Source organism: Empidonax traillii, unplaced genomic scaffold (genome assembly GCF_003031625.1).
Source record: "Empidonax traillii isolate 1590-97213 ecotype Southwest subspecies unplaced genomic scaffold, ASM303162v1 scaffold129:size1329583, whole genome shotgun sequence".
Lineage (NCBI taxonomy): Eukaryota > Metazoa > Chordata > Aves > Passeriformes > Tyrannidae > Empidonax > Empidonax traillii.
The window spans coordinates 926,977-948,133 of NW_020955322.1; the positions used below are offsets into that span (position 1 = coordinate 926,977).

Genomic DNA, 21,157 nt, shown 5'->3' on the forward strand with positions numbered 1-21,157 from the left:
CAAAACTGGGGAAACTCCAAAATGTACAATATTTCTTTCCTGCATTCTTCTGCCAAAGTTACAGAAAAACATAACAGTGAGAGTTTTCAGAAACCCACTTACTTATATAGACTACATAACACACTTCCTCTCCAGGGTTCATACTTTGCTTTGTGGTGAAAATCTTTTGCATTTGTAAGCCAGCTGTTGTTGCTTCTCTTAGGCCAATTGCATGAATCCCTCTTTGAAATAAAGACATTTTGAACAACTTCAGAACTGTAATAAAGGAGTACCATAAGTCAGTAATGGTTCATCAGCTGGCACTATTGCTGTGTGATAATACATTGCAATGCAGAAAGTTCTGTGCACTGCGAGCTAAAAGCTCCTGCAGCTAAAAGACTTTGCAAGAAAAAAAGTCTTGGTCAAGGTTAGACCTTGATTTTTGGCAGCTGTGCCATTCCTTTGCCCATTATCAGGGCTGATGATTTTTGTTACTAAGGTACCTTAGTGTGTGGAATAAGAATATACCTGTATTCAGATGAGGAAACTTTGAGGCTGAGATGCTGCCATTAAATTAAACTATCATCCTTCTTCATCCAGAGACTAACCTGGGACGTGATTCCAATTTCACTGGGTCGTTCTTCGTGCTGTGTAAAGTGAACCTTGCAGTGGGAGGCACTGGCACAGGTTACCAGAGAAATTGTGGATGTTCCATCCGTGGCAGTGCTGGATGGGCCTTTGAGTAAACTGGGCTAGTGTGTGGCATCTCTGCTCCTGGTGGGGGGATTGGAAAGAGATGATCTGTAAGGTCCCTTCCCACCCAAACCATTCTATGAATAATGCTTTTATATGTGGATCTCAAGTAAAAAAAGGAACTAAATTCTCTGAATATTTTAATAATTTGTATGTATTTTGAGGTTTTGGTTTGGGTTCTGTGTGTGGTTTTGTTTGGTTGGTTTGGTTGGCTGTGCTCCACCCCTCCCTCCGAGGCATTGGTTTAGATATGGTTCAACAACAAGAAACCACTAAGCCTGTGATACCACAATCTCACATGAGCTGTGCCAGCCCCATGCAGATTCTGTCTGTTTTGGGGTCGTGCTGACCCTTTGCTGTGGGTAACTGCTGAAGATGAGCCCTCCACCTTTAGGTCTTTGTCCTCCAGAGGAACTGAGACTCAAATCTGATCAACACATAAGGGCAGGTGAAGTTTTTCATAAATACATTTAAAGCCTTTTAAGGTCTTCAGCACATTAAAGAGGCTTAGAGAGAAGTCTGTGTATTGTCAGGATGCAACATAGTTTATGTGCAACTAGACTTTACTGAGATCTAAATTCATTCTGAATAATGCTTTTCTGAAGAGTCAGTCCTATTGTGTTTTGGAACAAGGTCATCTAGAGTTTCCCAGTGAAAGTCACCTAAGTCATCTTTCAGTCCTATTTTCATCTGTTTTGATTTTTTTTTTTTTGAGTTGCTGTTCTTAAAAACATAAACAGTTTTCTAAAGGGATTTTTTTTCTCTCTCTCAAAATAGCTGAAATAGGAAAATCGATTTCAGGCAGACAAAATCTGAAAGAAAAAGAATGTCCAAAATGTGAGAGGTTAGAAAGCAGAAGGGGAAACTGTATTGGATAAATAGTGTTGATTGAAATTTTTCTCCTAGAAAGGTATAAATTTTTTTACATGGTGGTAAAACATGATCTAATTCATTTTTCAGAATAAAAGGGCTGTTTGATTTTTAAAATTTGAATAGTCCCAATAATTTTTTGTTTTTAACACAGAAGCATTAAAATTAAACTAATCTAATGGATGTATTTTCTTTCCTTTTCAGCTATGATGTTATCTTTGCTGGGGGCCCTGAAGAGCTCCTAAAGAAATTTCAGGAAACTAATCATAAAGTGGTGTTTGCAGCAGATGGACTAATTTGGCCAGACAAAAGGCTAGCTGACAAGTACCCTGTTGTCCGGAGTGGGAAACGATTCCTGAACTCAGGAGGCAAGTGTGATCCCCTTGTGAACACATTAAACTCTTGAACTTGAGCATGACTCACTTCTGTTATCTGTTTTATGTATTTGTATGTGGAACTGTTCCTGGATTCCCCAAGTATAAAACTGAGGACTGAGTTTGCTGTCCTCTTCTCCCCCTCTCCTTCCCGCTTGCATAGCTGCCCTTCTTTGCTCAAGCACAGTTTTCCTTTGCATTTGCACAGTTTGCTTGGCAATAACTTCTGAAAAGCAGGTAAATAAAGTGACAGCTTAGCAAGCAATTGTGCATTGCAAGGAAATGCTGTGCAAGGATGACCCAATTGCTTCAGGAACAATGCAGTGTTCAAGCCCAGCCAGAGCAGCACAGTTATTGTTTGTAGGTGCAGTTTAGCTGGGTCAGAATTTCCTGCCTGGGCTGCCTTGTTCCTGTGGATCTCTGCATGCAGGGGAGATGTGCCCAGCCTGTCAGCATAGCTTACACAGCTCAGTCCAAAGGAGGGGGAGTTACTCCTGTTAAATTCAATGACAGGTTAATTATGGAATCCTCATTTAAATGCCAGTTTTGGTAATAATTTTGCAGTTGATTAATACCTGCACTGACACTGCTACTCTATAACTGCTGCAGAGCACAGTAGGTACATGGAGTTGGGCAGTATGCAGGTCTGGGAGTGTCCCTGTTTCTTTGCCTCCTCCTTTACCTCACCTATCTGCTCTGTCTTTTTTTTTTTTTTTTTTTTTTTGGTTTGGTTTAAAAATAATATATATTGGTTTTGAGTTGAATTCTTTTCATATTTCTGGCAGTATTATTCAGGCATCTCTGCCAGTAAGAAGTGATTGATTAATATCAAACTTTATCCACAGATGGGCTTCTTGGGAAAAGTGGTAGTCTGATCTCTTTGGTGTTCTCAGGACCATCTTAAACAGATCTGTTTTAATTTTTCCCTTAAAATACCTTTAGAATAAAAGTAACCATTAATTATGAGCTCTTTGAAATGGAACTGTTACATGTCACAGGAAGAAAACTGGATTCTGAGCCAAATTGCATGAATTTCATACTTTTCCTTTGCTGGCACCAGTCAGAATGAAGTCCCTGACCGATGGACAGCATTGGCAGGGGAGTGCTTTTTCTGGAAATAACTTCTGTGTGTGTGATGTTGCAGGATTTATTGGTTATGCCCCATCTATAAATCGTATCGTGCAGCAATGGAATCTGCAGGATAACGATGATGACCAGCTGTTTTACACCAAAATCTACGTTGACCCATTGGCAAGGGTAGGTAGTGAATGGCTTCCTCATTTCTTTCTGCTTGAAATAACACTGCTCCTCCCAAAAGATAAAAAGAGAAGGAAGAGATAAAAAGAAAAGGAATACTGTCTCTTTATTCCAGAGTGCCATATTGACAGTTGTGTTTGCTCTCCTGAGGTTCCTGCTGCAGGAATGATGAACAGGCTCCCCAAGGGTCATGACTTGGTCTATTATTTGAGGCTGTCTTCAGATCCAGGCAGGTTGTGCTTCACTGTTAGAAATAATAGTTCTGAGGTATATGATCAGACACATTCATCTCAATGAGGGTCCCAGCTACTTGGCAGTTTGATGGCCAGGGAATGTGGCATTTTTCCAGGGTGTCACTGAACTACTTGCTGAACCAGTGTTTTATACTTTGGCTTGCTGCCATTTCAGATCCTGCCTTCAGCTTTTTGTGCAAATATGTTCACTAAAGCTGCATCGTAAATTTTTGCTGAAGACCTCTTCGTGCCCTGGCTTAGCACAGTTCTCTGCTGAGTAGCAGCATTAAAGTCGCTGCTGCTGGAAAAAGAGGGCTAAGGAAAGTTAACAGTGTATTGATGCAAAAAGACTTTTAGAAGCTGATAAAGCAGAATTTTGAAAATGATTTTGGTAATTTGTATGCTCAAGGCAGATGCAAAGTTTTTGAAATATATACATGTTTTTTCTGGCATAACTTAATGGAAAATCATGTCTATTTGGATGCAGGTTCAGAAATAGAATAGAATATTGCTGTTGGAAGGGACCTACAGTGACCATCTAGTCCAACTGGCTGACCAGTCCAGGACTGACCAAAAGCTAAAGCAAGTTGTTAAGGTCTTTGTCCAACTTCCTATTAAATGCTTGACAGGCTGGGGGCATTGACAACCTCTCTAGAGAGCCTGATCCAGGATTTTCCCACCCTCTTCATTAAGAAATGCTTCCTGATGTCCAGCCTGAAGCTCCTCTGGCTCAGCTTTGAACCATTCCCAACAGCTCAGCCCCTCAATCTCCCCGTCCCCTCCTCAGGAAGCTGCAGAGAGCAGTGAGGTGACCCCTCAGCCCCCTCCTCCAAACTGGACAAACCTGAACTCCTCAGCTGCTCCTCACAGGATGTTCCTTCCAGCCTTTAACGTCTGAACTGATTTCGTGGGAGTGAAGTCAGATACCAGGCGTGCCATTGCAAAGACAGGGTGTAGAGACATTAAAGCTGACTCTGCACCCAAGTCAGAAGGAATGTAATTAGTTGTCCAAGCAGATTGTCTTCCAGACAAAAGCTGTGTATCTCTGTTCCAGGCACTGCTGCACTGTGATTCCAAATGCCTGCATGGCGCTTGCTGTGCTTTGCCACTGCTGATTGTGGGGTGATGCCCAGTGCTGTAGAGTGTGTGAGAACAGTTTGGAAGATCCAAACAAAGCATGTTATCTGTATAAGGGCTTTTAACTGTGTTTTAAAGGTTATCTGCTTTGATCAGCTTTATAAAAACGGTAAAACGTGGTACTCAAAGTAAGATTTGAGGTAGGCAGGATTAATAATACAGCAACAGAAACGTGTTTTAAAACCACTAGTGTTTTCTATTCTGACATGATACTTAAATTTGACTTTTGTGGTTTTGAGACTGTGAAACACAGTGTGTTTTGTTGCTTGGGCAAGACTTTATAATTTTCTTAAGACAGAAATTTTCTTTGGCTTATGCTGCTGAAGTGCTGTTTCTTTGGAGAGTTATGACCTTTATCCTTCAAGTTGAAAGTGTCTGCATATATAAAACTTGTTGTTATATAGCTGCACAGCTCTGGAATTCAAAAAAAGTAACAATATAAAATAAAGAGTTGTATTTAAGAGGTGAACATGTAGCCTAGTTTTTCCCTGATTACTTGCTGCCACTGTGGTATAATTGCAACATTACTGTAAAAATATTGGCTTTTTGAATGCCTCAACATCTCTGGTGCTTTTATTTCAGGAACGCATTAACATCACTTTGGACCACAAATGTACAATTTTCCAGACCCTAAATGGAGCTGTTGGTAAGTGTATGATTTGCACATGGTGTGTTTTATTAACTGTTATTAACACTTTCTCTGCTTAACCATGAATGTAGTTCCCTAAACATATGCTTGTTTGAAGGAAATATTTGGATGGGTAGACCTGATTAGCAGATTAGTTACAGGGCTTTTCAGTTGAATATTAATTCATTAATTGATTTCTCATGTTGATAAAATATTTGATTTAAAATGGAAAAATAGTTTTTGTAATAAATAAGGTTAGCAGTAAATACAGAATTATGAACAATTTTCACAAACTTTCACAAACCTAATTACAGGAGTAAGATAGGTAATTAAAGTTGCATTTTAGATGTTCTCAAGCAAGTGGCTATACATAATGAAATGCAATGTGGAATAATGTAGAAGTTCCTTTATTCAAATGTCATGAATTTAAATAGAAAAATGCATCTGTGCAGACTTCCTTTCTTGCATTTAACCTCCAATTATGGAATAACTTTTTATGGTCAGATCACATCTGAAATAACTATGATTTCTCTATAAATAGCATTTGTGGTACATTGGAATTATTTTTTAAGCAAATTTTATTCCAATACTGAAGGCTGCTGCTGAGGTTTGATGTCACCTTATTTAGGATTAAGATCTTAGAATTCAAGATTTAATTAAAAAAATAAAATTAAAAAAAACCCACTTCTGAATAAGTAACACTGATGAAAGCAACAGCAAGGTATATTGTATCAGATCGACTTTAGAACTCTGAGATTTTAGCTTTTATTTATGAACTTATTACTGTATGGGTTTGATTTACAGATGAAGTCCTTTTGAAATTTGAAGAAGGCAGAGTAAGAGCAAGGAATTCAGTGTATGACACGCTACCAGTCACCATTCATGGAAATGGCCCAACTAAGGTGAGTGGCAGTTTGGTTTTTATTTTCTTGCAATTTTAAATATAAGCAAAAAACCCCAAACAATCCCACCAGTGGTAGAAGTGCCTGAAGCAGTCAAAGGAACCACCACTACACATTTCCATTTAATATTATTAGGAATTGCAAGGATAAACCCCCCTTCTAATAGCTCTCTGCTATTATTCTGCCATTGTTCTGCTCCCAAATTCATTGCAGCATGGGATATTAGGAGAGAGTGAGCTTATGTTCATTTATTCACTAACACAAAACAGTCCTTGAAGCTGGTGATGAATGTCTGCCTGGTTATTAAATTGTAATCAGAAGAAGAGATTTTCATGGGGAGGATAATTTAACCAGGAGTGACAGTCTGGGATACAAAACAGTAACACATCCATTCCTACCAGAGACCTGAGTGTGTGTATACATATATTAAAAAAATATATAGAATATAGGCCAAAAAAATTATTCTCTATGTTTGTGGCTGGTTTTTGTTGTTGTCCAGTGTCAGTAAGCACTGCCTGCCATGTGCCCATGGCTTGTGAGCTTTGGGTTCATTATCTGTTTGGCTTGTAATTACTAGTGGTGAAATACATGACCAGTTTCTTCCATATTGCTACAGTTATTTTTGCCTCAATTCAATCCTGAAGTTATCTGTCATCACTGGCTTTGCTGACACATTGCCAAAGGGAAGTTCTGTATTTTATAGCTGGGCACACAGTTGAGGATGGAACTTCTTATACTAATCCATGAGTTACATTACACTCAGCAAAACTCAATCTCTGCATGCAGTGATGTGGTTTCAAAAACAAAGAGGAAACTCTCACTATGCATCACTTTGTCAGCGTGGTTAGATTCTTCTCTTTTAAACTTAGAATTGAATTAAGAGGACAATAGTATACTAGGAATGGAAAAAGTTTTCATTAGTTAGTAAAGAAACTAGTGTGAAAGTAATTCCCAGAATTTATTCCACACAGTTAAAAGTTTTTTGTTTATAAGATACTCCTGTTTCATATTTAATCTCTCCAATTTGCAGGTTAGTAAACAGCATTGGTTAGGGACACTTTTTGAAATGGATACCAAATTATCCCCATCATGAAATACTTACATTTTTTACCCCAAGTGCAATGTCATTTTTATGCAATATTCATTTTTGTAGACTTTGTGGTACATATATAATCTGTTTTGTAAATGAAAAGAGTAAGAAAAAGTTTATGCCACCTATTTTTGTGTGTTTGTTTCTTGTCAGTTACCTTTAGTTACAAGAGATTAAAGAATAAGCCCGAATCTGCAGATCACCATTTGCATACGTGTTTCATTCATCTGAATTGCTTATTTATTTACCAGATTCACTTGAATTATTTGGGAAACTACATTCCTAATGCTTGGACACGGGAAACTGGCTGCAGTGTTTGTGATTTAGACTTACTGGACCTGTCAACAGTAACGGTAAGAACACTCCTGTCTGGAACAAACCGATTTCTGAATACAGATCTTTATCTTCATTGCTGGGATTGTAATAACTTTCAGATTTTTAAAATACTTTTAAATTTTATTTTCGTTTTTAAGATACAACATTTGAATGTTGATCTAATGAAACAGTGTTTGCACTCACATCATAACATTTACTCGAGGAAAACAAGTTGCCTAAGTTTTTTCTGATGGTGCTGGTAATTGAAACGTGGTTGAGGGAGCAGTTAAACCCAGTAACGGGGAGCGGCTTGCAGTGATTTACTGGACAACTTCCTATGGTTTCTGTACATCTCCTTGGAATGTGCCTTTACTGCAATGCATTCTTTGGACTCCATACCTCACTTACTCTGCCAGTAGAAATAACAAGACGTTTCTTGGCCCTGGTGGAAGTGTTTACTTCAGGCATTTCGAAGTACAGGCAGTATTTCATTTTCTGAATGTGCTTTCTGTTCAGGCCTGCCTGGTTGCTACTCGACAAGAAATCCTCAGTGAAAAGAGCAGTTACCACTCTAATAATTTTTCCCACATTGTTTTGTTTAACTTTCTGCATTTATACACTCGTATCTTCTGAGGATTTTGCTTGTTTTTTTGGAGTTATGTTCGAAGGAGCTGAAAGCTTCATGTGCAGAGTCTTTTGCTCTGTCCTTGTGCCCTGCAGAGGAACAGGATCCCCTGGGCAGTGATCATGGCTGAGGTGTGGAAACACTCAGTGACTGCTTTCATCTGGCAGTGTCAGCAGCTTGTGCCACCCCCAAGTCAGTTATCTCTTCAGGTAAAAGCAGGGTAATGGAAAATAAGTTGAAGAAGGCACCTGGACAAAAATGTAAATTTTTGCCACTTTTCTTAAGGTGTTGTGTTTTTTCTTTTTTTCTTTTTTTCTTTTTTCTTTTTTTTTTTTCCCTAAAACCTAAACTAAACTGGACAACAAACCTAATCTCCCTAGAACTGCTTCTTAAGTCCTAAACCTTGCAACTGCTATGAAGGCTTCCCGGTGCATCTGGAAAGGATGACCTCACTCATCCTCTCACTTCACTGGCAACTTCTGTGTCAAGAGATGTGGGACTTTGCTCTGTGTAGTTGTACTGAGACATGGTCCTGTATTTCTTCCAAAAATTGTCACGTGCTCAACTACTGCTTGTGAAAAAGTAAACTTTAAAAGTCAAATGTATGACCTCAGAGAAGATCTGTCAGTGAAAATGTAACCTCCTGGTGCAGACTGTGTGTTTCCAATGTATTTTTGCTGAGGCACAAATGGGAAGAACCAAACCCTCTGACTTAATATACTCAAAATACTTGTAATGTAGATTCAAATTATGCAGTGACAACTCTGTGGTAAACCAAGGCATACATTGATGAACTCTGCTTTGAGAAGATGCAGTTTACAGGAATTTTTGCTCTTAATTTTTTAAATGCTGGTTTGCTTTGGTCTCACTTTTAGTGCAGAGCCAAGGGGTTCACCCTTCAGTGTGCTGAAGCAGTGTCAGTAATTCCTCACTCCCCATAGATCCTTGCAGGTCCAGCCTGAGCCTGTTTCCCTTTGTCCTAGAGAATAAGAGGAGAATGATAAAATACAGTTATTGCAGCTGTTGTGGCACTGGCAGCACGTGAGTGAGCTCAGCTTGGTCCCATGGCACGTTCCATCCTGGCCATCAGCAGCACCAGTTCCTGTGACGCCACTCTGTTTCAAAACACATCAACATATGTCTCCATCGATTATTTGGAAGTTATTAGGATCTCCCTGTGAGTGTTACTAGGTTTGCAGATGAAGCTGAGAGTGGAGATAGTCAGAGTAGGCACTGGTGCCTGCTGTTTCTGATCTGGTGCCTTGGCCAGGACGTTTCTGGATTTCTGATGTAGACACTGACCCTGTAAAAGCTCGGCATGTGGTGATGGTTTATCCAGGCACTCTCCAAGTGGGTGTTGGAAAGCTAAGGAAAGCTAACTGGCAGCCTTTTATACTCAGATAAGGTTTCTCTCTGAGCCTTGTAGTGGATTAGACGTTTATAATAATTGTCTGGGTTTGAGATGGAAATAATTTTTGTTAAATCAATGTATTTCTTTGTGTAGGAGTTGAGGCCTCTGAAGGTTAAATTTCTTTGTCTTGCATAATGTAATACTATACTTTAGGAATACACAAAGCACAAAGGTGCTGTCAGTGTTTGGTTTAGTGGTTATGATCTCTATCGAGCACAGGAATTCCACGCCAGGAATTAATACCACTGTTCAAAAGATGTGAATTCACATTAAAGTAAGGTGGATAAAGGTTCAATATCTTTGGATGTGAGGAGAGAATCTCTAATTAGTTTATCAAAGGTCTTCCTGAAATCAGTGAGTTGGGAAGTAATGCAAAGCCCAGTTAAAGTGATCAGGGAGGAATAGTGCATATACATTTACAGAACAGTACTGCAGTTTTCATCTTACAGGACAAATGACTAAAATATTTTGTGGTATTTATTCTTTACCTATTTTTAAAAAAACTAGTCTTCCTTAAATTTTCTTGTAAATGTAACTTAGGTACATATGTGTATTATTTTCCAAAAATGAGTTTGCCATGCCATTCTCGGTATATTTCCTTAACTGCTTCTTTTGGTGTTTTAGTATTCTTTTAAAGTAAGAATTTTAAAAACAATAACACATTATTTTCTGCTTCCAGTTTGTTATTGAATTCAGAGAATTTTCTAGCAATATTAAATCCATTATTTTTGCTTTTTGTGAAGCCAGTGAAAATAAACAGGGCACATAGCACTTTTGAGCCAAATGGTTTTGATTGCTTGAAAGCTGTGTGGACTAAATTTACTACAACGTGACATTAGTTGCTCTTTAATATAACTAATCTTAGAAAGGAGGCAAATCTTATTGGTTATGTCAAAATATCATTTTTTTTAGGAATATCCAAGAGTAAAAATTGGTGTTTTCATTGAACAACCAACTCCTTTCCTACCTAAATTTTTAGACAGACTGTTGACTCTGGACTACCCACGGGAGGCACTCAGTATCTTCGTCCACAATAATGTGAGTATGACAATACTGCTGTGCAAAACTTCAGTGTTGGAAATTATGTGATGAGTCAAAGTGCGTGAGGGAGCACATGGAAATGTGTGCAATTCTTTTGGAGGAAACTGGGCTGGGAGAGAAATGGGAGTAAAACACAATTGTACCCCTTTTCACTGTGTGTGCATTACTGTTGATGTGATAGCATGAAGGGGATAAGTAATAGAAATAGAGCTTATCTTTAAAGCCTTCAGTGTGCTTTCCTGAGGGGATGATAAGGGTGTAAATGTGACATGCACAGAGGAATTGGGGGCTATTTTGTTGCTTCAGCCAGAAGTCCTATGGTATTTGAAATGAATATAAAGACTGAATAGCTTTTTATTATAATGGGAGGAAAAACCCTACCCAGTATTTTAATTACTCCAAAGTCAGGCATAATGGGTAGAAGCTGCAGTGCAGGTGCTGTTTTGGAAGTATTGCATGCAGCTGAGCTCTTGTAAATGGAGGTAGGGTAAACAGAAATTAAAGAAACAATCAGTGTGACTGTGACTACATTTTAAAGAAACAGTGACTGTGCCTGCACACTTTGGTACAGGTGGCAGCTCCCTCTCTAAAGTGACTTGGACTGGCGTGAAAAACTCCTGTGTGAGGTTGTAGGATGGGTTTTAAAGATTGTAACATAAATACCCTGAAAAATATTGCATAAACAGTCTGTGAATCTTGCATCATTGTACAACTTTGATTGATGTTGCTGATGTGTTGGATTATTTTGCTAAAATTTTGGACAGAAGAGCTTTATTTTAAATGTTTGGCATCTGTTTCTGTAGGGCAGAATACAATGTGTTCTTGGACACTTATGTTTATGATTTCATAGCAGTGTACTCTACATCTGCTATAAACAATGTTAACATGATTACAGGAGGTTTACCACGAAAAGCACATCAAGAAATTCTGGGAAAAAGCCAAGAATCTTATCAAAAGTATAAAAATTGTTGGACCTGAAGAAAATCTGAGTCAAGCAGAAGCCCGAAACATGGGAATGTGAGTTCTGATTTATAAATATGTTCTATTGATGCATACCACTAGCATGTTTTCATCTTGCATGGATGTTATTTTGCATCTTAACCATTAACAACTTTACATCTTCAGATATGAAAGTGGGAGCTTTTTTTGGTAGAAAAGGTCTAAACATAAGATATGAACTGTTGAGTGTTTTATGGTTTTGTCTAATATAAAAAGCTTTTAGTCATTACGAAAACATCTCTCTGGTTTGGACTACTTAATAGTCTCATCTTCTGATGGAGGCATAGACAATGCATAAACAATAGTATTTGTTTTATTTTTGTTTTTTATTCAAAACATTTCCAAGCTAACTTAGTTTTCATGGAAGAGAAGTACCTATTGCACTGGATATGCTTTTAGTAACCATACTTTGGTTGTTCTAGTCCCTGCTCTTTTTCTTAAGTGACATTATATTTAAGTAAACATAGAGTTAAGGCTTGATCTGGGTGTAAAGGGATGGAATTCCCTGTCCAAAGGTCTCTCCCAGGACATCAGCCACATTACAGAGTTTTACAGGCCAGGATCCCACCGAGATCAGGGTCCCAGGGGGCCCCTGAGCAGCTTCATCCTATGCTAATTCTTTCTCTTCTGCCAAATCCTCCGTGAGTGTCAGAGCAGAGAAGTTATTTTCAAAGGGCCATTTTCTGTTCGGAGCTTAAGAGCAAAGCACAGGCTGTTCATGGCATCAGCTGAAAGAATGAAGGTCTAGTCTTGAGTTTCTGTGGTGTTCTTGGAAATTTGTTTAAATGGGGGTTTGTTGTGCTGGAGCCTCTTGGGATCTGGCTGAGATCCAAGGCGCTCCCCTCGCCTTTCGAGGAATGCTGCAGATGGCCAGTGTCAGTCTACACAGCCAGGCACTGGTTTATAGATCATTCTTTTCTTTATTTCTAATAGTCTCTAAAGCAAATGTGCCATGTCTGCAAACTCTTTTTAGTGTATATTATGTGTAACTGAGGTGGAGATTCTGGAGTTGCCTTTTCCTCTTTGTTGCTATATTGACAAAATAAAGCAGAATCTTCAGTGTAGTCACTATCTATAGTCTTACTAAATCTCACCCAAAGATCTTTGAACCTGCCATCTTTTGATAGAATCTACCTAGTTATAATGTGAAAGAGCTTTTGGTGTGTGGTCTTTGCTTGATCTATGGATAAAAATAGTAATTTAAGTGCATATTTAGCATGCTAAATAAATAAAAATGCTATCCATTTAGGTTGAACTCAGTGATCTCAGAGGTCTTTTATTTATTTAGTCTTCTGTTCAGTTTTCTGAATATTTTCCCTGAATGTACATCACTCAAAACACTAGCATTTCCATGTGTGGTTTTTGTAGTTGTTTTATTTTTGTTGTTGTTTGTCTGGTTTTTGGTTTTGTTTGTTTGTTTGGTAGCCTTTGTCCACAAGGTATAGTTCTTACAGTTCGTTCTTTTTTTTCTTTAAGGAAAAAAATCTGTGATTTTTGCCTTGGTTGCAGATGAGATTTCAGCCAGCTGAAATGACAGAATTTGTTATGACAGAAAACATAAAATAGCAATTAAATATGTTCAAGCAATAACAGAAAGTCAGGAAATATGGGAATTTATCTCATGCATTTCTGAGGCTTTATTTATAAATAGTGTTTTACTTTCCATGATAGTTTTCCTCCAGTACTTAGTCTTCAGGGTTTTTCTTTTGGGGGTGTTCATTCTTTTTTTCTCCTCCCTCAAAAACATTAGTAACAGAACTGCCTAGAGTTTTTCCTTAAATTTAAAAAAAAAAAAAATTCTTTTACCTCAGCTTTTAGTGGTAATGTGCACATTGTAATGAAAGTTTACATTGAAAGCTTTCCAAAGTTTCAGGAAGAATAAACCAGAATCAGAGTTCATTGACAACACTGTGTTGAATTTTGAGCTAAATTTGGGATTTCCTCTGTGTTTCTTGAAGGAGGATATTAAATCATTGTCTCTGAGCTCCCATTTGGATTTGCTAAACAAAGGGATGGACACAGGAGAACCCCCTTCCAGCCCTTTGAGTAGGGCAAGCATCTTGGCTGTGGTTGAAGTGAGAGCAGGGATTAAATCTTTGGCTCCGAGATTCACGTGTTTTCCATTAGACACTTGGATTTTCTGGAGCTGCTTCTCCAAAACACTTCAGCAGTTCTGGGTTTCGGCCTCAGGTGGAGGAGGAATATTCTGAATTTTGATTGTTGCAGAAAAACAACTTTTCCACCTGTTCCTGATTTCTGTAGCTCCCAGGTGTGGTGACCGTGGTAACAATACTTAACCATGAGAGGCCAAAGCAAACATTAGTGCTGTTTTCTGGCTGCATTTGTGTTTTTTTAGTGATGGTTGATAAGGGTTTCTTAATACTGTTCTGGTTGCCTGGAGAGATGCAAAATGTAACCCTAAATGGCAGGTGATGTCTTTCAGTGGGTGTTGAAGTCTTGTATCTGGAACACCTTTTCTTTCAGGGGTCTGTCAGATGGTTTAAGTGCTCTCGCTTTGGGCTTTTAGTCCACATTTGGAATTGTATTTTCAAAATGAGGGGTGTAAAAACAGTAACTTGATTAACTGCAAGTTCAAAATATGTCAAAAAAGAAGGTGGCTCAGTGGCAAAGAAATTGGGTAGACAATATGTCTCACTGCTATAAACAACTAATTCTTTGGAATATCTCAGTGGAAAGTATGAGGAAGGGAACAGTGACACTTTCCCATTTTCAGATGAGGTCACTGTTCCAGATGGGTTTGTGGTTTGTAAATGAAGTCAAACATCACTCTGATTGCAAAATGCTTTAAACTGATCTGCTGAGCTTTACTTTGCACTCCCAGCTAAAAAATCTTGGCCGCCTTCCAAATTTTCGTTAATCACTACATTGAAATTACTCTGTGTACGAGAACACAGCTTTCTTTTCAACATTTGGTCTTAGTTTAGAGCAGGTGGAGTGTAAATCAAGTAGTTTGAAAAGTTTTAGCCATTGAATTTGGGTAAAAAAGTATATTACAATACCTATGAGCATTGCTAGAAAGCACCTTGCACTTGTTCCTTGCAGTGACCTGCATATACATAACAAATAGTTTCACAAATGATCTGGGGTTTCTGCACCTGGAGAGGTTAACATAAACTGTAGAACGTAACACTTTAAAGCATGAGAATATTCAGGATTGCATTTATTTCCTTGAGAAAGCTACTTGGCAACACTGAAAGCCTAAAGAGAAGACGCCTGAATTTCTTGAGAGTATGCTTGCTTTATCAGTGTTGACTGAAACTTTTATCACTGTCTTAGTAGTGTTTTAGAGATATTTTTTTTTTTTTAATGAGCTTAAAGCACAAAAGAATCACCAAATGGCAAAACTTGATGTTTTAAAGCACGATTCTCCCAGCATTTTCAGTTACAGGTCATCACGTCAAGTGTGAAGAATAAGTTTTGCCATTTGGTGATCCAGTCTTCAATGTTGTAGAGAAAGAAATAGGAGGAAAAAAAAAGTCAGGATGGTAACTTTGACATTTCTGGACTATTTAAGACAGTAATGCTTTGAAAGAGTTCCCAATGAATGAATGAATGTGACTTAGACTAAAGCTTTTTAGTATTTTGTGGTTTGGATTACTGTGTCAATGAAGAACAGGAGGATTTCTAACACTAAGCACATGAGACCAATTGTAATAGAATTCTCCAGTCCTGGATTTAAAGGGAATGGGGACGCAAAAAAAAAAAAAAAAAAGGCAAAAGTTGAAGGATAATTAACTTTGCTATTACTTAATTAACTTTCCAGTTATGTTTACCTACAACTAACTATACATCTTTTCCACTTAATCACATATTTGTAATTAAAAACAATAATTCCATTCATATTTTTCTTAGCAGCAAATAGTTAATGTGCTTCTGCAGGTGTGCTGGCCAGTGTTGTGGCTGGAACCCTGGACTGGCATCAAGTCTGTTGGTCCCTTAGGTTTATTTTCCTCATTAGAATAATGACAAAGGAGCTGAATGTTTTTGGAAGAAAATTAAAATCTAGTGCCAAGTGCAATATAAAAGTCAGGTTACTATTAGTAATTGTAATTAAGCAAGTGATAAAACTACATCTAAATTGCATTCAGTAGTTATAAAGCTTTGAACAGAATAGGTTAGTAATGGACAATGTCATAAAGACGGAATTGTAGGACCATGTTATGGCCAAAATAAAACCTGATGGTTTCCACTGGGGCAATTATGTGTGAAAGTGCTGATTAAGGAATTTCTGTCATAAAAATGGATGCATAAAATAGAGGAAAGTCTCTAATTTTTGCCTCAAATGACAGAGTGAAGATTTAAACTGAGGGTGTTGTCCAAACACAGTGATTTCAGCAGTAGGGGGAAGACCATTCCTGACATTTAGTATCTCAAAAATTTATCTCAAATCATTATCACATCTTTAGCGATCAGACCTGAAGAGAAAGGATGGCTTAAATTTACGGAATAAAAAAGCTCTGCCTTCTGTGATTCTAACCAGGTTACACCTCTTCAGTCCTTTGTGCAGGAGAAAGTTTGAACAAAAAGACCCAAGAGGTGTTGATAAGCAGTAGTTCTTGTGGAACATTCAGTGCTGGGCAGTGGCAGGGAGGGAAGAAGAGCAGGCAGGAAGCTGTGCCAGCCCTTGTCTTGACTGGTATGTAACCTGTCACATCTGGTGTTTATCAGGTCTCCTGAAGTGACAGAGATCTTTTCCTTTGCAGAAAACGGTCACAATCAATCAAATCAAGTGGAATTTAAACTAAAGCAGTATTTATAGATATTTTAAAAGAAGAATATAAAATAATTTTACTGTTTCAAGCTGTTATGATGGAATTAAAACAGGGAAAATACATAAAATCAATGCTACCACCTGCATGATAGGAAGCTGCTGCTGTAGTATTGACTCGAGGAAATTGTTCCACTTTCTCTAAAAATCATATTTGATTTGCTGTAATCTCCTGCTGTTCTGATGGCATAGGAAAGCTAAATTCACTATAGCAGGTATAGCCTAGCAAGTGTACCCTGACAGAAACACAGAAATGTGGTCTGTGTATCCTTTATGTTTACAGTAGAATGTGTTTTCTGCCTGGTGGCAGCTTTCTCTTGAAGGCCTGGGAATCTGTACAGATAGTTTATTCTTCTGAGATCAAAACAGTAACACAGAAATAGTGTGTGGACAAATTCAATTACTTTTTCTAATTTCCACGCACTGCCTGTGCAGTTTGTTTATATTTCTCTTTAGCAAGCCTGTTGTTCTTGTAAGTCACAAAAAAAGACAAAGAAAAGGTCTTTAAATTTGCATTTCTTTATACTTTTTGTCTTACACCCTCCATAAGGTTTTAATTACTATTCAGATCAGCAGATCACATCTGTAGAATCTTTTTTCAAAGATAATATTGCAACCACATGCAGTTACTTGCTAGAGGAGCTTACTCATACTTCACTACGTCACTATTAAGTGACTGTACCAATACCCAGCTGTATAAATTACTGGCATGATTCCCCACCCCATTTTCCATTAGGACCCTGTATAGGAGGTATTACTGAACTTGGTAAAGGTTAGAGGTCACTTAGTGTATTAAAAGAAAATTATAAGGCATCTGATCCATGTATTTAACTTTTCTTTCAGTAATCACTCTACTGTAACTTAAACACACCTTTCTTTACAATACTGTGCTGCAGAGGGCTTTTAATGCAATGAATTAGTAGAGTTGTTGTGGTTTGGGTTTTTTTATCTGTTTGTTTTGGTTTTTGTGATTTTTTTTTAAATTTTTTTTTCTGAACACATTGGAGTTAATAATTCTCTTTTTTTTTGGTCTTTTCAGGGACCTTTGTCGCCAGGATAAAGCCTGTGACTATTACTTAAGCATAGATGCAGACGTTGTGCTGACAAACCCAAAAACTTTAAGAATACTGATAGAACAGAACAGGTGTAGTATATTTCTTATTTTGTAGAATTTCCTTTGGGTTGAAAGGATTGTCTGGGGCCCATCCAGAGAAAAGAAGATCCCCTCTGTTCCCGTAGAGTCAGATCCTCTTTGCTTACCTGTGGTATTTCATTGCCGTAGTTCATAACAGGCTTGGAGACCAACAATTCACAAAGCATTTTGTACCTGTCAGGCAGCAATTCCTGATGTGAATTTCCAATGCTTCAGAGGCTGATATTTTCTTATTCGACCTGTCACTTCACAGGAAGATAATTGCTCCGCTCGTGACTCGCCATGGGAAGCTGTGGTCCAATTTCTGGGGTGCTTTGAGCCCGGATGGTTACTATGCCCGGTCAGAAGATTATGTTGATATTGTCCAGGGGAACAGAGTGTAAGTAGCTGTGAGCTGATTGTTAAAGTCAAGGCACCCAGTGTGGTTATTAGCAGCATATTGCATGAAAATGTAAGGATATGGCATAATTCCTGAAGGTCTTAGGTTAGTGATATTGTATTGTATTTTTGATTTCATAGAAATACACTTGTTACTTCCCATTCAGCTTGGGGAAAAAAAAAAAAAAAAGGCAAAATGCTTAACCTAATGAGCTGGTGCTAGTACTGGATACAGTAATTTCCAGTACTGGTCTGTTTGTGTCTGATTACTCTAACAGTGCACAATGCAGGGAAAGGCAGGACAAACAAACAGCAACCCCAAAATTCTGTGTCCCTGGAACCTCAGCCAAAAGGACTGATTGTCGCATTCATCAAATGACTTTGTCATCTCTTTGGGACAGATGCTTAACCCATGGGACAACTGTAATTTCTTTGTGTGTTTCATCCTGCATGTTATGCCAGATATATCTTAAGGAGCATTTCAGCAAAACTTCGGTCAAGGATAAACTTTTGGGTTTATCCTTCCCCTAAATGAATGTGATGTAAGTTGTTCCAAGCTTGACTTTCCCATGTGGTGATGCCTTTTCATTGCTCTGGAGGAACAGAAAGGTCAGAAACAGATTGACTGCTTGAACAGGACTGGCTTGTTTTCAGCTGTACTGGAAGATGTGCTGGTGGTGCTGAGAGGGAGGAAATCTGCAGAGTGAGCATTCTGAAAGCAAAGCTTTTGTGTTGATATTGGCCCAGCTCACATAAATACACAGCCTGCTGTGGTCCAGGGGTATTTGTGTGAGGAGGTCAGACCAGCTGTGTGAAGTCTCAGTGAAGTCTTTAAACTCATTTAAAAATCTGGTTTGGAATTACTTTCTCCATCTGGCAGTGTAGAATAATATTTTAAGGGAGTTTGACTGATTGCTTTAACTATGGAAACATGAAGTACATTTGCAGTTAAAACTCTATAGAGAATTTGACCTCTCTATATTTTTATAACAATGCTTCATGAAAAACTGAATTACTGCCTACGCCTATGTTTGAGATGTCCAGATGTAGTTTTTCAAATGTCTTGGGAACTTTTCAGCTTCTTCTCCTTGCAAATTGCTTAGTCTTGTCAGCAGATACAGAGATCCTGATTTAATAGAATAGGCAACAAATTAGGTTTTCATCACTTTAAACTATTTGTATGTGTTGGGTTTGTTTTTGTTTGTTTTTTTTTCAACAGAGGAGTATGGAATATCCCTTACATGGCTAATATATACTTAATTAAGGGAGAAACTCTCAGGTCAGAGATGAAAGAAAAGAACTACTTCCTGCGTGATAAGCTGGATCCTGACATGGCACTCTGCAGGAATGCCAGGGAAATGGTAAGGAGTATCTACAACAGCTGGCCTTCAAATACACACACAGCTCATGTCCTGCTGCACCTCACTGCTTGATTGACTGAGCTTGGATATTGTATTTTAATCCTAATTTAAAGTACTGGCCAATTTTTGTGAGATAGAACACTTCAGGTTTATTTCTTTAAATTGTGGAGAACAGAGGCTTTTGCAAAGCCAGTGCACTGATGGACTGACTGCATGATGGTTTCTAGTTAAATTCCCTGGAAATTTCTGTTGAGGTTAAAATACCTTTCTCCTTGGCACAACCTCAACAGATGAAAGAGGGCTCAACTCCTCTGCTGTGTTTTATTTAAAACTTACCACTGCATTTGGACCATCTCTTTTATGCACATTTTTATACAGTGTGGAACTTATTGCAGACTAAGTTGGAATATTTTGCAAGTTTTTTTATCTAAGTAGGTATATATTTAAAATAATGGTGAGCAATGTTATATGAAAAGCCTAAATCATTTATCAAATGGTAGGAATCTTCTTAAGGAGCATGAATTACTCATTAAGTTTTCTAGATAGATAAAAACTGTATCAGAAATGTGTTACTTGCATTAAGCTGTAAGTACTGAGAGAAAACGTATTTGTACTGTAAAGTTATGAATATGTAAATCCACATTTCTACTGATATTTACACTAGTTTCAGCACAGAAACAAATAAGACCTAAACCAGACCTATTTCCAGACACTATAGCATTGAAAAATAATTTTGCTGAATTGAACAAGAAAAGTTGGCAAGTATTGATTTTTTTTTTATTCCCTCATAACAAGGCATGAACTCCTTTGTTTGTACTGATTCCTCAGAACGTTCCTGTCCAACCCTGCTGTATTCAAACCTCCTCAGCATCAATTATTGCCAACTTGTGCTTTCCATGTGCTCATTAAACTAATCTGACTGGCTTCTCAGAAAATGGCTTTCTCTTTTCCTCTTTCTCGGTCTGGGCTGTAGGATGGTTTGGTATGTGCTTGGTTTTTGTACTGGCAGCAGATAAGAAGGGGCTGGTGGAAACAGCTTGGACACGTGTCTGGAGAGCTTTGCTTGGAGATGCATGTTGTCTGTGAAGGCATATCAGCTACAGAGCAAAGGCTGCTGTTTACCTGATGTAACTGTGGAAACCTACTGTTAGTCAGAAAAAGAGAAAGATTGTGTATCAGAAAACTGATGTGATGATTCTCCTTCATTTTAGACTTTACAAAGGGAAAAAGACTCCCCTTCTTCGGAAACATTCCATATGCTCAGACCCCCAAAGGTTTTGCTTTATTTTTTTTATTAATGAGTTATTATGACATGCAGTATTATTCTACCACAGGAAGACACTTCTCTTCTGTCCACTCACTCTGATGAAATACTGCTCTAGCTTTCTCTCCAGTCTTCTAAGGCTCAAGTTTTTGCCAGGGGCAGGTTCTTCATGACCAGCTCAAAGCATCTTAGAGAGGTTCATTGTTTCCTCAGGGAGGTTTCTTAGTGCTTCTGAGGTCAAGGTGTGCTGACACTGCCTCTGGAGCTAAAACTGATTCAGCAGTCTCAGGAAGGAGTAGAGCTCCAATCACCCATGTCTGCCAAGGCCCCCTCACTGTTACTTTAAGCTGTGTTTCTTGACCCAGGCCCTCCTTATTCTCCTTGCTGCAGCTATTTGATGATTTGGTAAGCGCCCAAAACTGGGCATGTTTAACATAATCATTATCTCTCTAACAGTTTAACTCTTTTTCAGACAAAAACAGAGACAGAAATACTAAAGTGCCCAAATCTTGGTGTCTTTATCCGCTGCAAATCCAAAAGTCACAAACATTTCAGAAATGAAGTTTTAGTCTGAAAAACTGTAAACTAAAATAGTCCC

The 21,157-nt window shown here is 38.2% G+C and overlaps 1 protein-coding gene across 2 annotated transcripts in view; it reads left to right on the top strand.

Annotated features, from left to right (window-relative positions):
* The window catches only part of PLOD2 (procollagen-lysine,2-oxoglutarate 5-dioxygenase 2), a 45,907-nt gene that overhangs the window by 19,949 nt on the left and 4,801 nt on the right, over positions 1–21,157 (top strand). Inside the window, exons 4-14 of one of the 2 annotated variants that reach the window (XM_027883589.1) lie at positions 1,807–1,970; positions 3,121–3,233; positions 5,186–5,249; positions 6,036–6,133; positions 7,475–7,576; positions 10,487–10,612; positions 11,511–11,632; positions 17,443–17,547; positions 17,810–17,935; positions 19,154–19,295; positions 20,507–20,569. In XM_027883589.1, coding sequence (XP_027739390.1) covers positions 1,807–1,970; positions 3,121–3,233; positions 5,186–5,249; positions 6,036–6,133; positions 7,475–7,576; positions 10,487–10,612; positions 11,511–11,632; positions 17,443–17,547; positions 17,810–17,935; positions 19,154–19,295; positions 20,507–20,569 — 1,225 coding nt within the window. The remainder of the gene's footprint in view (positions 1–1,806; positions 1,971–3,120; positions 3,234–5,185; positions 5,250–6,035; positions 6,134–7,474; positions 7,577–10,486; positions 10,613–11,510; positions 11,633–17,442; positions 17,548–17,809; positions 17,936–19,153; positions 19,296–20,506; positions 20,570–21,157) is intronic. The other variant, XM_027883588.1, reaches the window with a different exon arrangement.